General features: G+C 44.3%; 1 protein-coding gene across 2 annotated transcripts in view; it reads right to left on the reverse strand.

The window, feature by feature from the left end:
- The window catches only part of SLC39A11 (solute carrier family 39 member 11), a 310,670-nt gene that overhangs the window by 135,282 nt on the left and 159,770 nt on the right, over positions 1-15,618 (reverse strand). The window contains exon 5 of one of the 2 annotated variants that reach the window (XM_044297525.1): positions 10,602-10,713. In XM_044297525.1, coding sequence (XP_044153460.1) covers positions 10,602-10,713 — 112 coding nt within the window. Of the gene's footprint in view, positions 1-10,580; positions 10,714-15,618 lie in introns of both variants that reach the window. The other variant, XM_044297524.1, reaches the window with a different exon arrangement.

The following is a 15,618-nucleotide window of genomic DNA, read 5'->3' on the forward strand; positions in this document are numbered from 1 at the left end:
CCGAAACACAGCCAGCTCTGCTACATCTATACACATGACAGCTGCCCCAACACACCAGCACTGCTATATATCTATATGACAGCTGTCCCAGCACACTCAGCTCTGCTATATCTCTATATATGACAGCTGCCCCAGCAAACCCAGCTCTACTACATCTATACACATGACAGATGCCTAAACACACCCAGCTCTGCTACATCTATACACATGACAGCTGCACCAGCACACTCAGCTCTGCTATATCTCTATATATGACAGCTGCCCCAGCAAACCCAGCTCTACTACATCTATACATGACAGATGCCCAAACACACCCAGCTCTACTACATCTATACACATGACAGCTGCCGAAACACAGCCAGCTCTGCTACATCTATACACATGACAGCTGCCCCCAACACACCAGCACTGCTATATATCTATATGACAGCTGTCCCAGCACGCTCAGCTCTGCTATATCTCTATATATGACAGTTGCCCCAGCAAACCCAGCTCTACTACATCTATACACATGACAGATGCCTAAACACACCCAGCTCTGCTACATCTATACACATGACAGCTATCATATATAGAGATATAGCAGAGCTGAGTGTGCTGGAACAGCTGTCATATAGAGATATATCTGAGATACTGCTATATCTGTATATGACAGCTGTCTCAGCACATTCAGCTCTGCTACATCTCTATATATGAGCAGCTGCCATGTGTATAGATGTACACTTAGCCAGCTATAACAGTAGAAGTCTCATATTTTTTCAGTCAGCATCAAGGCAGCTCCTATGGTCTAGTGGTTAGCTGTTCTGCCTCTGAAGCAGAAGGTCGTGGGTTCGAATCCCAGCAGACTCTTTTCTGAAATACAAGCACTGAGTCCATATAAGGACATACAGGGCGGGACACAATACAAGGCGGGACACAGGAAGAGGCTGCATCGCATCGCTGACATGGAGGTAAGTAGAAGTGTTTATTATTATTTTTTTAATACCCGACTGTTACTGCCATGGGGGGAGCGGAAGGCACCTGATACTGGCACATGGGGGGGAGTGGGGTTGGCACCTGATACTGGCATGGGGGGGGGGGGAGAGAGGCACCTGATACTGGCATGGGGGGGGGGGAGGGAGAGAGGCACTTGATACTGGCACTTTTTTTGTGGTGGTGGTGGTGGGGGGGGGGGAAGATGGCACTATGATACTGGGACATGGGGGGGGGGGAGGCACCTGATACTGGCACCTGGAGGGGAGAGGGGGGGTTGGCACCTGATACTGGCACATGGGGAGGGGGGAGGGAGAGAGGCACTTGATATTGGCACTTTTTAGTGGGGGGGGGGAGATGGCACTATGATACTGGGACATGGGGGGGAGGAGAGAGGCACTTGATACTGGCATGTGGGGGGGGGGGGTTGGCACTATGATACTGGCACATGGGGGGAGAGGCACTTAATACTGGCACTTTTTTGCGGGGGAGATGGCACTATGATACTGGCACATGGGGGGAAGAGAGAGGCACTTGATACTGGCACATGGGGGGTGGGAAGGAGAGAGGCACTTGATACTGGCACATGGGGGTGGGAAGGAGAGAGGCACTTGATACTGGCACATGGGGGGAGATGGCACTATGATACTGGGACATGTGGGGGGGGGGAGAGGCACTTGATACTGGCACATTATTGGGGGGCATTATGGGGGACACTAGGCTGGCAGCCTATCAGAGGCCGGACACTGAGGGGCATCTACTGGGGCACTATATATGGGGCATTTTATACTGGTACATTTTGGGGGGCACTAGCAGGAAGGGGGGAGAGGAGCACTATGGGGGAATTTACTGGGGGCACAATATAGGGGTATTTTATACTGGCACATTATGGGGGCACTATGGGGACATTAGCTCAACTGGGGGCATTACAAGGGTGTATTTTTTGCACTGTCACATTATAAGGAGAATTATTACTACTGGGGGGGGGGGGGGCATTATGGTGGGTTTTATTACTGCCCCATGGTATGACCCCCTAGTAGCAGCACCGGCCTCTCCCTGCTTTGCTATCCCACTGCCCCTTCTCCAAATCCTTATTATAAAATCTTTCTCATTAGGATAAAACACAACATCAGCTCCGCCGAGCCCCCGGCCAAAGTGTGGAAGTGGCGTCCGAGACCCCCAAGGGCCGAGCCAAGTAACTGTAAGTGTTCATGTGGAGTATGTTTATGTTATGCACATATAGCCTACACTGTGCCCCACAATGTACAGTATACCTCTATACTGTGCCCCACAATGTACAGTATACCTCTATACTGTGCCCCACAATGTACAGTATACCTCTATACTGTGCCCCACAATGTACAGTATACTGCTACACTGTGCCCCACAATATACAGTATACCGCTACACTGTGCCCCACAATGTACAGTATACCTCTATACTGTGCCCCACAATGTACAGTATACCTCTATACTGTGCCCCACAATATACAGTATACCTCTACACTGTGCCTCACAATATACAGTATACTGCTACTGTGCCACACAATATACAGTATACCTCTACACTGTGCCACACAATATACAGTATACCGCTACACTGTGCCACACAATATACAGTATACCTCTACACTGTGCCTCACAATATACCGCTACACTGTGCCACACAATATACAGTATACCGCTACACTGTGCCTCACAATATACCTCAACACTGTGCCACACAATATACAGTATACCGCTACACTGTGCCTCACAATATACCTCTACACTGTGCCACACAATATACAGTATACCGCTACACTGTGCCACACAATATACAGTATACCTCTATACTGTGCCACACAATATACAGTATACCGCTACACTGTGCCCCACAATATACAGTATACCTCTACACTGTGCCACACAATATACAGTATACCGCTACACTGTGCCACACAATATACAGTATACCTCTATACTGTGCCACACAATATACAGTATACCGCTACACTGTGCCAAAGGAGTGGGGTTTACACAGGAGGAGGGAGGTGCGAAGCGCGCTGAGGGGGGCCCTTACAAATATTTGCTGTGGGGCCCAGTCACTTCTAGTTACGCCCCTGATGTATAGGGAACATAAATCACTGAAAAAAAGGTGCACCACAATAATATGTGACTGACCATACTGGCCAGACCCTGACGCTGATTTACAGGGAACAGGGCTGGCTGCTGATTCCCTGGGGAAAGCTTAGAAGGGGGATATACGATTATATCACTGCTGAGGCTCCTTTAGGGCTCATGCACACTAACGTGTGCCAGCCGGGCCCGTGCTTGTGCTACAGAGTGCAATTTGCTCTGGCACCGACCGTAGAGCTGTCTACCCCTTTAAATGGGGTCCGCGATTTGCACCGCAAAAAAGTAGTGCATGCACTACTCTTTTGTGGGGTGGAGGCATGGACAGAAAACCCACGGAAGCACTCAGTATTGCTTCTGTGGGGTGCCGTACCTCCGTTCTGCACCGCAGCAGTGGTGTGCATGAGTCCTTATTCTCAGGATCAGTGCAGGTCCCGGAGGTCATAAAGTCATGAGATGTCCTACTGATTCGCCATTACTTTATAAGCCAGCCCTTTATGAGGTATTTGAGTTTCCCCATCTTGCCCGAAAGCATCACAATCCCCAAATTTTACAGCGCTACCTGCATCCTGCATTCTAGATTTAGGAATGGAAAGTGCAAGGAGGCAACCTGGCAATAACCTACCATTGGGAACAGCCAACACTATTGAGTTAGGTCCTCATTAACCCTCTTTCCTTTCATGAGACGTTTCCCGACATGTAAAGAGAGCACTTTTCTCGGGCCATGTCATCCACTCAATCTCCTGATGTGCAGGGGTTTTGATCACATCCCTCATTGCACTTGTAAGATATAAAGTCTACAGTCTCAAAGGGAATCTATTGCCGAGGAGAGATTAAAGATTAATCTGTTCTGACGCCTCCCGTATGCCCAGAGCTTTCCAGCTTTCTTATGAAGCGTCTGTGCATACAAATATAGGTTTTTGTTTGTGCATTCATCTGTTTTATTTCCTCTGACTTGTGAAAGCTTCGCTTTATGGCATCACAATATGGTTTATGCTTTTATGTTTTTTTGCTCGCTGTTCAGAATTACGCTGCACAGAAACAAGAAGCTGATATTATACTTTGTAGACTTTGTGACCATGGGTGACAACACAAGAACGGCGGAATAGATTATTGACATCAGATGTGACCGTAGAGAACCAAAGACTTTGCTGCTCCTTAAAATAAATGCAAATCACAGCACAGCAGAGAGTATAAAATTTGGCAGACTCGCAAATTTTGGTGGACAATCGTTTGCCTCCTGTTCAATCCACGTCTAGCTTCAGCTCAAAACACTGCACCCAAATCTAGATGTGTGGTTCCAGCCTAAATGTCATCAACCTGATGGGGTAGTAGTCCTGCTTGCTGGGTAACAACTTGTCCTTTTCATATACTATAGATATCTTTTTTTTTATGGTACTTGTTGGAGGTGACCACTTTTGTTCACTGGATGCTTCAGGTCCTGCTGGATCGGAAGTGGCTTGGTCCTAGAACCACTGCAGCCAATCACTGGCCTCTGTGGTTAAATGTGCTAAAATGGTAGGCTAGTGCCGTGCCATTCTAGCACATGTAACCATTGAGGCCATAGCAGTCATGGGACCAAGCGGCTTAAAGCGTCCAGGAAAGGTGAACGTTTTACTTTTTTCATTTGGGCACATGTCCTGGGGATTAGTTTGATCATCTCCTAGGTCTGACAACCCGTTTAAGCCTGGGTTTACGCCAGCGCTATAAATTTCTGTTCCTTTGCTCCATTATCGGATCAGAACAATGAAAATAAGGGAATCGCCACATCTGGCACATAATGGAAGTGAATGGACCCCCAATGACTATAATGTGGTTTATTTGATTTCCCCCGGGAAAAATGTTTTTGATAGGATCTGAGACCTAGGTTCCAAATTAAGCCTACAACGTCGATGTGAAAAAACTATGCCAGCAAACTCTAAATTTTTGGGGCAGATGAACCTGCTTGTGTGTTGAAAATAGGCATTTTACCTTTCTGATCATCAGCCCATGTAAAATATATACCGGATAGGACACTTTTTTACAAAACATGTTACTTCTGGAAGGGTCATTTTCTTCTGTGCTCTTTCAGTTGTCCACAATCAAGAGACTGTAAAGACTTCAAAGAAAATACCGGACACTATACTGATCTGACGTATGGAGACATCTACTGTAGGGAGCCTATACGTTTCCAATAGCTTTGGTGACTGCATTTCCACAAGTATACATCACCATCCGACACATCTCCATGTTAAGAGAAGTTCTCTTCTCGATCTTCTAGTCTTAGGTGCAAGGTTAAGGTTAAATTAACAGGAGTTGACCAAAATCCTCAGGACTTGGTGAGGACCGCGTAGACAAATGATTTTTTAAGCTACTGGGTGTCTGATATATTTGCGTCCGAGTATATAACAAGAGCCAAAACTTGTAGGCCACTTATCATGAGCTTCCCACTTCATCAATGATGGATTTTAGCTCAGTTGCCAGCCTTTTAAGCTCTCGGTAAGATGGACACGTTCCCAGTGCCAGGCCTCTGATTCAGTGCTCTCCTGTGTAGTGTTTTGTAGCCTACTTTGCTCTGTTATTGATCAAGGTACTTTGTGAGCTAGAGAAATGATTACTTCCTACATATCTTCTCTGACAGGGGACAGAAAATGTTTGTTCCGCTTTTAAAATGAAAAGTGATGCGGAGACGTAGAAAACAAACAAAAAGAGATCCAACTTCTTAACATTAAAGATGCCCTTTCTGGAGTCCATTGGGATTTACTTACATACCAGGCTCCTTTATCTACAAGGCAACTGTAGCATTAGGTGAGGAAGGATGGCTGGCTCTTTGGTTGGGTTTGCTATAGTGGTCTCCAACCTGTGGTTCCATTTGTTTGTTTTGCAGCTTGAAGACCACCATTTTCCTACAGGTTGATATAGTGCCCACACATGCAGTTCCAAAAGATGCCTTGACCGAGTCCAAGCAGGAAGAGAAATTCACAAGGCAGATCCCTATGTTAAAAGAAGGCTGGGCACCTTGTAGTGCCTTGAGAAGCGCCAATTAATCAGTTATCCGATACCTCACAGGACCACCTTCTGTGGAAATCTATTGACATCACATACATCATCAAAAATGAGCTCAAGGATGGAGCTGAAGAATTCTATGTGGGTGAATATAATAAAGTTTACTTTAGGTGCCAAAGCAGTGCAACGCGTTTCGGGACTTCCTCAGGAAACCATAAAAACACCTTTTCTTATTATTGACTATATAATATTAGCAATATAAAAAGGTACCTAAAAAAGGGGAATTATTCTTAATAAATGCAAACTAGAATCGCACGATTAAGAGCAGTGAGTTTGGAGGGGTATCGACATATGCCGAAACTCTCCCCAGTTACTTTGACCCTCCTAAACAGGGGGGGCCAACGCAAAGGCAAAGAATTCTGGACCAGCAAAACAGCGCAATAACACAGCATAGTAATATATAAAGGTTGATCGTTGGCGGGAGGGTCTTTGAAAAGTTTGATGGACTTAGAACCGTAGCACGGCTTTCCTTCACCAGTTCGTTTGCTACCCTAGCTCTGTACTCTGACAAAGTAGCTTATTGGCACCAAATATGTAGGACACATGCCTCGCTAGGCCTCCGCCCGAGTTACGACTTAGACGGGGCTTGGCCACAATCAGAAACTTTATCTGCTGCAGAAATCTGAGGTTCAGTCTCAGATTTTGCGGCAAATTTCACGGGAAATACATGTTAGATTTTTTCCGATAGGTGTATGTCCACATGGACCCATCACACATCAGGCCAAAAAACCTGCAGTATATGCTTTGCACCACATTTCTTTTTGTATTGCACTTGACAAAACTGTGTGCAGCTAAGTTGTAAATGAGGTTGTAGCAAAGCTAGAACCAAGCCTGTACCGCACATGGATCCAGAGATCTCCAAATGCATTGTTCCAATTAGGGCACTTTCACACTAGCGTTATTCTTTTCCGGCATTGAGTTCCGTCCTAGGGGCTCTATACCAGAAAAAAACTGATCAGTTTTTATCCTAATGCATTCTGAATGGAGAGCAATCCGTTCAGGATGCATCAGGATGTCTTCAGTTCAGTCTTTTAGCTTTTTTAGGATGGCGATAATACCGCAGCATGCTGCGGTTTTATTTCCATCCAAAATTCTGTAACACTTGCCAGAATGCCGGATCCGTCATTTTTCCCCATTGAAATGCATTAATGCCAGATCCGGCCACGAGTGTTCCGGCAAAACGGATCCGGCATTGCAGTCTGCGCATGCTCAGACCGGAAAAAATGTGAAAAAAATAAATGCCAGATCCGTTTTTCCGGATGACACCGGAGAGACGGATCGGGCATTTCAATGCATTTGTCAGACGGTTCAGGATCCTGATCCGTCTGACAAATGCCATCTCAGTTTGCTTACGTTTTGACGGATCTGGCAGGCAGTTCCGGCGACTGAAATGCCTGCCGGAATCCTTGCTGCAAGTGTGAAAGTACCCTTACTCTGCTAGATTTATTTCATGGGAGTGTTCTTGGTCAGAGGGGCATGTCCCTTCTGCTGCAGTTCTCTCCCTATCACAGCTCAGGGGCGTTTCCCTTCGCCGTCAGCTGTCTCCCTGTAAGGGCTCAGGCACACAAACGCATTTTCTTTCCGTGTCCGGTCTGTTTTTTTTGCAGACTGTATGCAGAACAGTTCATCTCGATAGGCTAGTAAAAAAATACATTCCGTTTCTGTAGGTCTGTTCCGCAAAAAGAAAAAAAGAAAAAAAAAGTCCTATTGTTGTCTGCATTACTGAGAAGGATAGGACTGTTCTATTAGGGGCCAGCTGTTCCTTTCCGCAAAATACGGAATGCACACGGACGCCATCCGCATTTTTTGCGGACAGCAAAATACATACAGTCATGTGCATGAGCCCTAAGCTACAGCTTTTAACAGTAGATATCGCTGGTGACAGGATTTGACTGAATATGTGCGACCAGCTCAGTGAAAAGGTTGACAGAAATATAAGGAAAAAAACGGCGCTATACAGATATATTACACTGAATAATTCAGTGGCTATACATGCAATTACAAAAGTATTCAGATCCAGGAGCTACTTCGAAAAAGTAGAATATTTTTCTTGGGACAACCCTTTCAAAATGCGTCAAAGTTTACGTATACAATTTTGCTGCAAATCAGCGCCAAACGTTGCAGCAAAATAAACCTATAATTGGTGCACAGTTAAGGTCTAAAGTAGCACCAAATTTATGGTCTAACACAAACTACTATCATTAATTCGGGCGCATCAAACGACCATATCCGTTTTTGCGGATATGCAAAACACGGATACTGGTTGCGTGCATTCCTGCATTTTGTGATTGAAACGTCTTTTTCCTTGATAGAAATGCCTATTCTTGTCCGCAATTACGGACAAGAATAGGACATGTTCTATGTTTTTGAAGGGGGCCGGAACGGAAGTACGGATGCACTGTGTGCTGTCTGCATCTTTTGCAGCCCCATTGCAATGAATGGGTCCGCAATCAAAACAGAAATATACAGTCGTGTGAATGGGCCCCAATGCTGTGTACATATTAGGCAGGGGGTTAGTAAATCTGCCTCACCGACTATAAGGGGGAATTCAGACACAACAGATTTGTTATTGAAATTTCTGTTGATCTGCAGCAGGTGCATGGATTTCTGCAAGCCCCTTCCAGCCGGTTTGCTGCAGCATGTGCAGACTTACAGGTTCCCGTGGTCTGCTGCTATATTTCTATTCGAGCACTACGCCTCTTGAGTACTCCTGACTGGGAAGATCTACCTGCTTTGGCTTCATCTGACCTTTGCTTGTATCGACCACCGCAGTGCGAGACCTCTCGTAACGTCTTACAACCCTTATATCCCGGTAAATCTCACGGAGACCCTAATGAGCTAACATCATGTTCAGGTCTGCTGCCAAGCCGACAGGAGAATAAATCACGAGAAGAACTGATCATTTCCAGAAGAGAACAAGCCGGAGAAAGTAGGTAATTCCCGCGAGCCTAGGAAATAGGATCAGGCTACAGGACACCTTGTAGGTTCAGAATCAGGGACAGAGCTGGAAAAATGGAAGTCTTGTAGCATGACAGTAGAAACCACTCTGAAGGCAAGAAACCAGGTGCAGGGACTTCCAGGCTGTACAGTCTTTATCATGGTCTTCTTACATGAAGCGAGCCTCGAGATACAACTAAAGCATTGCAACGTTCACTTCGCATACACTGAAATGCTATCCACATAGCCCATCTAATGAGTGCCTTTTAGGGGTTAAAATATAATAAAAAATATATACCTCTGATACTTTCTCTGTACTGGAGGGAACTGGAAGGACCTGATGTCACATGTGATGTCAGGACGCTGGGAGCATCAGGTCCTTCCAGTTCCCTCCAGGGCAGAGCGAGTGTCAGGACGTTCAAGTGGATGAGGTATATTTTTTTTGTACCCAGCAAAATGGGTGCACTATTGGGGGCTTTTTTATACTAGGAGAACACTATTGGGGGTATTTTATATACAAGGGGTACTGTGGGGGACATATTATATACAGGGGGCACTGAGGGGGCCTTATGTATACTGGGGTTACTATAGGGGGCATTATAGCCACTACAGCACTACAGTATTAGAGATACTGGGGACGCTATGGGAATGTACTGGGAAAAAAATGAAATTCAGCCATTTTTCATGGCCATTTTTGACGGCCATAAAACTGATGCAAACCGGCCACTGAAAACGTCCAGAAAAAGGATGCACATGTGGACGCAGAATGGCCATGAAAAACTGACTTTGAGTCTGGTTTTAAGGGCCTTTTTTTTTTTCATTGTCATGTGAATGTAGCCTTACAGTGACATGGGCTCAGTTGCAATACCAGACATTACCTACCTGCAGGAATGGCGCTGTGTCTGCTAAAGAGCAGCAGATATTTTTTTTTTGTCTCCCAAATCTTTAAAATAACCAAAATGTATCGCACTAATATATTGGGCCAATACAAAAAGCTGATACTGCCTCTTCAGTGCCCATTCCCCACCCAGCTCTGCCTAATTTTTGAAAATGTGGTAGGGTGAGCTCTAAACCCCCAAAAAGTGGCAAGATTTTGCCAATTTTGGACGCCAGTTATCTCACGTACAAGGAATGATAAATGTCCCCCATAGAGTCTATTTACTGATGAGACAAGTGCTCGACTTACTACCAGCACATACTCTACGTGAAGCTCTAAGAGGGCTGCCTCCTATCTCCATACAACTCTCAGGGTCAATTTTTAGACTGCACAGCAAGGAAACCCTGCAATCGCCTTCTTAAGACAGAAAGAAATTGTTGCTTCCCATAAAAGTCAAAATAATCAAAAATATATCCAGTTGATGTACCGCCATACAACCATATCCAGCTGTCACATGTCAAGTTTACAAGAATGTCCTGTGCCGACATGCCACAGTCAGGAAACAGTTAATGAACAGCATGCTATGTGCACGGTAGGTTCTTCATGCCTGGTACATGACAACAGAGGATGCTTGCCTGTGCGAGAGGTTCCTCTACCTATCCGGATGCTCAGCTCTCGGTCCTCATACGACAATCCTTCGTCCTTCTCCTTGACGGGTTTGAAGTCATAATTTGAAGTCGGGATAGAGAAGGGATCATCATTTAAACCCTAAAAAGAGAAGAGAAAGAGGGAACACTCAAAAATGGAAGAAAATAAAAAGTAGATGCTTTAAAAGAATTTAGTGCCGTAATAAAGAGCTGCCACTAGAAGCGAGAGACACTTCCTAATGATATCTGAGCTGCTTTCCCTGAAAATCACCTTCTAAGATCAGTGCAGAGAAGATAAAGGATCTCTAGGGAGAAGCTTTAAGAAAATGTTAGACCCATTTACTGTCGCTGCATAAAAAAGCAAAGGGCTGCTCCGCAGACCTCCAGTCCTATGGCATCTGCAACTTAATGAGATTTAGATGCAACCTCTTACAACAATTGGGGCACATTCACATAAGCTTGCATCCCAAAGCCACAAAGACATAATTTTGCAGCTTTTTCTGTTTCTCCGCCACTCTCACCACTGAGCTGGTGTATGATTTATTTTGTGGCACACAGGCAGCACTAGACGTGGCCCTGAATACATTTGGTGAATCTTGCTCCATACTTTTCCCTAAGAATACAATATGAAGCAACAGTCTTCGTAAATATACCCCATATTCTATAGTCAGTTTACTATTTTTGCCCTTAGGCGATATTATACTGATCCTAAGTTACATCCTGTATTATACTCCAGAGCTGCACTCACTGTGTACATACATTACTTATCCTGTACTGATCCTGAGTTACATCCTGTATTATACTCCAGAGCTGCACTCACTGTGTACATACATTACTTATCCTGTACTGATCCTGAGTTACATCCTGTATTATACTCCAGAGCTGCACTCACTATTCTGCTGGTGGAGTCACTGTGTACATACATTACATTACTTATCCTGTACTGATCCTGAGTTACATCCTGTATTATACTCCAGAGCTGCACTCACTGTGTACATACATTACTTATCCTGTACTAATCCTGAGTTACATCCTGTATTATACTCCAGAGCTGCACTCACTATTCTGCTGGTGCAGTCACTGTGTACATACCTTACATTACTTATCCTGTACTGATCCTGAGTTACATCCTGTATTATACTCCAGAGCTGCACTCACTGTGTACATACATTACTTATCCTGTACTGATCCTGAGTTACATCCTGTATTATACTCCAGAGCTGCACTCACTATTCTGCTGGTGCAGTCACTGTGTACATACCTTACATTACTTATCCTGTACAGATCCTGAGTTACATTCTGTATTATACTCCAGAGCTGCACTCACTATTCTGCTGGTGCAGTCACTGTGTACATACATTGCATTACTTATCCTGTACTGATCCTGAGTTACATCCTGTATTATACTCCAGAGCTGCACTCACTGTGTACATACATTACTTATCCTGTACTGATCCTGAGTTACATCCTGTATTATACTCCAGAGCTGCACTCACTATTCTGCTGGTGCAGTCACTGTGTACATACATTACATTACTTATCCTGTACTGATCCTGAGTTACATCCTGTATTATACCCCAGAGCTGCACTCACTATTCTGCTGGTGGAGTCACCGTGTACATACATTACATTACTTATCCTGTACTGATTCTGAGTTACATCCTGTATTATACTCCAGAGCTGCACTCACTATTCTGCTGGTGCAGTCACTGTGTACATACATTGCATTACTTATCCTGTACTGATCCTGAGTTACATCCTGTATTATACTCCAGAGCTGCACTCACTGTGTACATACATTACTTATCCTGTACTGATCCTGAGTTACATCCTGTATTATACTCCAGAGCTGCACTCACTATTCTGCTGGTGCAGTCACTGTGTACATACATTACATTACTTATCCTGTACTGATCCTGAGTTACATCCTGTATTATACCCCAGAGCTGCACTCACTATTCTGCTGGTGGAGTCACCGTGTACATACATTACATTACTTATCCTGTACTGATTCTGAGTTACATCCTGTATTATACTCCAGAGCTGCACTCACTATTCTGCTGGTGCAGTCACTGTGTACATACATGACATTACTTATCCTGTACTAATCCTGAGTTACATCCTGTATTATACTCCAGAGCTGCACTCACTGTGTACATACATTACTTATCCTGTACTAATCCTGAGTTACATCCTGCATTATACTCCAGAGCTGCACTCACTATTCTGCTGGTGCAGTCACTGTGTACATACCTTACATTACTTATCCTGTACTGATCCTGAGTTACATCCTGTATTATACTCCAGAGCTGCACTCACTATTCTGCTGGTGCAGTCACTGTGTACATACATTACATTACTTATCCTGTACTGATCCTGAGTTACATCCTGTATTATACTCCAGAGCTGCACTCACTGTGTACATACATTGCTTATCCTGTACTGATCCTGAGTTACATCCTGTATTATACTCCAGAGCTGCACTCACTATTCTGCTGGTGCAGTCACTGTGTACATACATTACATTACTTATCCTGTACTGATCCTGAGTTACATCCTGTATTATACTCCAGAGCTGCACTCACTGTGTACATACATTACTTATCCTGTACTGATCCTGAGTTACATCCTGTATTATACTCCAGAGCTGCACTCACTATTCTGCTGGTGCAGTCACTGTGTACATACATTACATTACTTATCCTGTACTGATCCTGAGTTACATCCTGTATTATACTCCAGAGCTGCACTTACTATTCTGCTGGTAGAGTCACTGTGTACATACATTAAATTACTTATTCTGTACTGCTCCTGAGTTACATCCTGTATTATACTCCAGAGCTGCACTCACTATTCTGCTGGTGGACTCACGGTGTACATACATTAAATTACTTATTCTGTACTGCTCCTGAGTTACATCCTGTATTATACTCCAGAGCTGCACTCACTATTCTGCTGGTGTAGTCACTGTGTACATACATTACATTACTTATCCTGTACTGATCCAGAGTTACACTGTGTACTACACTCCAGAGCTGCACTCACTATTCTGCTGGTGGAGTCACTGTGTACATACATTACATTACTTATCCTGTACTGATCCTGAGTTACATCCTGTATTATACTCCAGAGCTGCACTTACTATTCTGCTGGTGGACTCACGGTGTACATACATTACATTACTTATCCTGTACTGATCCTGAGTTACATCCTGTATTATACTCCAGAGCTGCACTCACTATTCTGCTGGTGGACTCACGGTGTACATACATTACATTACTTATCCTGTACTGATCCTGAGTTACATCCTGTATTATACTCCAGAGCTGCACTCACTATTCTGCTGGTGTAGTCACTGTGTACATACATTACATTACTTATCCTGTACTGATCCAGAGTTACACTGTGTACTACACTCCAGAGCTGCACTCACTATTCTGCTGGTGGAGTCACTGTGTACATACATTACATTACTTATCCTGTACTGATCCTGAGTTACATCCTGTATTATACTCCAGAGCTGCACTCACTATTCTGCTGGTGCAGTCACTGTGTACATACATTACTTATCCTGTACTGATCCTGAGTTACATCCTGTATTATACTCCAGAGCTGCACTCACTATTCTGCTGGTGCAGTCACTGTGTACATACATTACATTACTTATCCTGTACTGATCCTGAGTTACATCCTGTATTATACTCCAGAGCTGCACTCACTATTCTGCTGGTGGATTCACTATGTACCGTACATACTTTACAATACTTATCCTGTACTGATCCTGATGTTCATCTGTATTATACCTCCAGAGCTGTACTCACTATTCTCCTGGTGGAATCACATTGCATTACTTGTCCTGTACAGGATCAGTACAGCTCTGGAGTATAATACAGGCTGTAGCTCAGGATCTGTAGTGCAATGTATTTACAAGGTACATACATCTGCAGATGCACCACATCCTCCACCGTCGGAGGGAAAAGTCAACATTTTGCACATTAGAGTTGATATAACATTTTGAACAATGCTTTGGAATAATTAGAACGATGCTCGAAGACCATTACTCCGCCCGGCAGGCACAATACAAAACCAGGCATTACACCATTGTCACATTAGGAGTCAGTCCGTGAGCGAGCATAGGAAAAATGCATTAACTGGGAACCATTTCCAATTACTTATCACATGAGATCCGTCGACTCATCCGATTTGCCCTCGTCCTGCGCTGTCTCCAACCCTCCGCTTCCCTCGGCCCCTCTCCAGGCTCGAGTGCATACAAATCAACTGATAAACTGCAGAATACATCGAGTGTGTGTACAAGACCTTTAAATACACTTTTAATACACTACGGACGTGTGAATGGACCCTTAATTTAGATGAGCTCGTTGACAGATCTTATTTTCCGGCACTACACTCAATGCTCAGAATTTCCGAAGAGAGAGTGAAGTGGAGAGGATGAGAGTCTCATCGACTCCAAACGTGGATGTTTCCTTGGGAGGAGGCCAGTACAGAAACATTGCTCCTACTGTATCCAGAGACACTATGAAATGAAATCCGGCATGAAAGCAAAGGCTGTGACCTGCTATTACAATAAAGCACAGAAAACACACAAAGCGTAATAAAGAGGGCTCATAATACAGAGTAGCCTTTCTCCGGAACATAGCGATCAGACATGACGATAACAACTGCAGACACACAACACAACCACCTTCAGATTTTCCAGATACATTTCAGAACGTTGTCCCCATCATCAGAGGTGTAATGTGTAATTTCACCTACCATGTGTTATATACACTACTTTTGTCCTCTAAGAGGGGATACTGGGCAATATCAGGCACCAGGTGTAACTTCCGTAACACCCTATAGCTATGCCATGCGCTACAATATCTCTTTATAGATGAGAGAATGCAGCGGAAGGGCATCCACACCTTCCCGATGCACATCGCTAGCTCCAAAACCTGGTAATTAAAAGGGACGACCCACCAATTAATATCACGACATGTTAAAGATTCAGGCACAGTTGTGACATTTA

Source organism: Bufo gargarizans, chromosome 6 (assembly GCF_014858855.1).
Source record: "Bufo gargarizans isolate SCDJY-AF-19 chromosome 6, ASM1485885v1, whole genome shotgun sequence".
In the NCBI taxonomy this organism is placed as follows: Eukaryota; Metazoa; Chordata; class Amphibia; order Anura; family Bufonidae; genus Bufo; species Bufo gargarizans.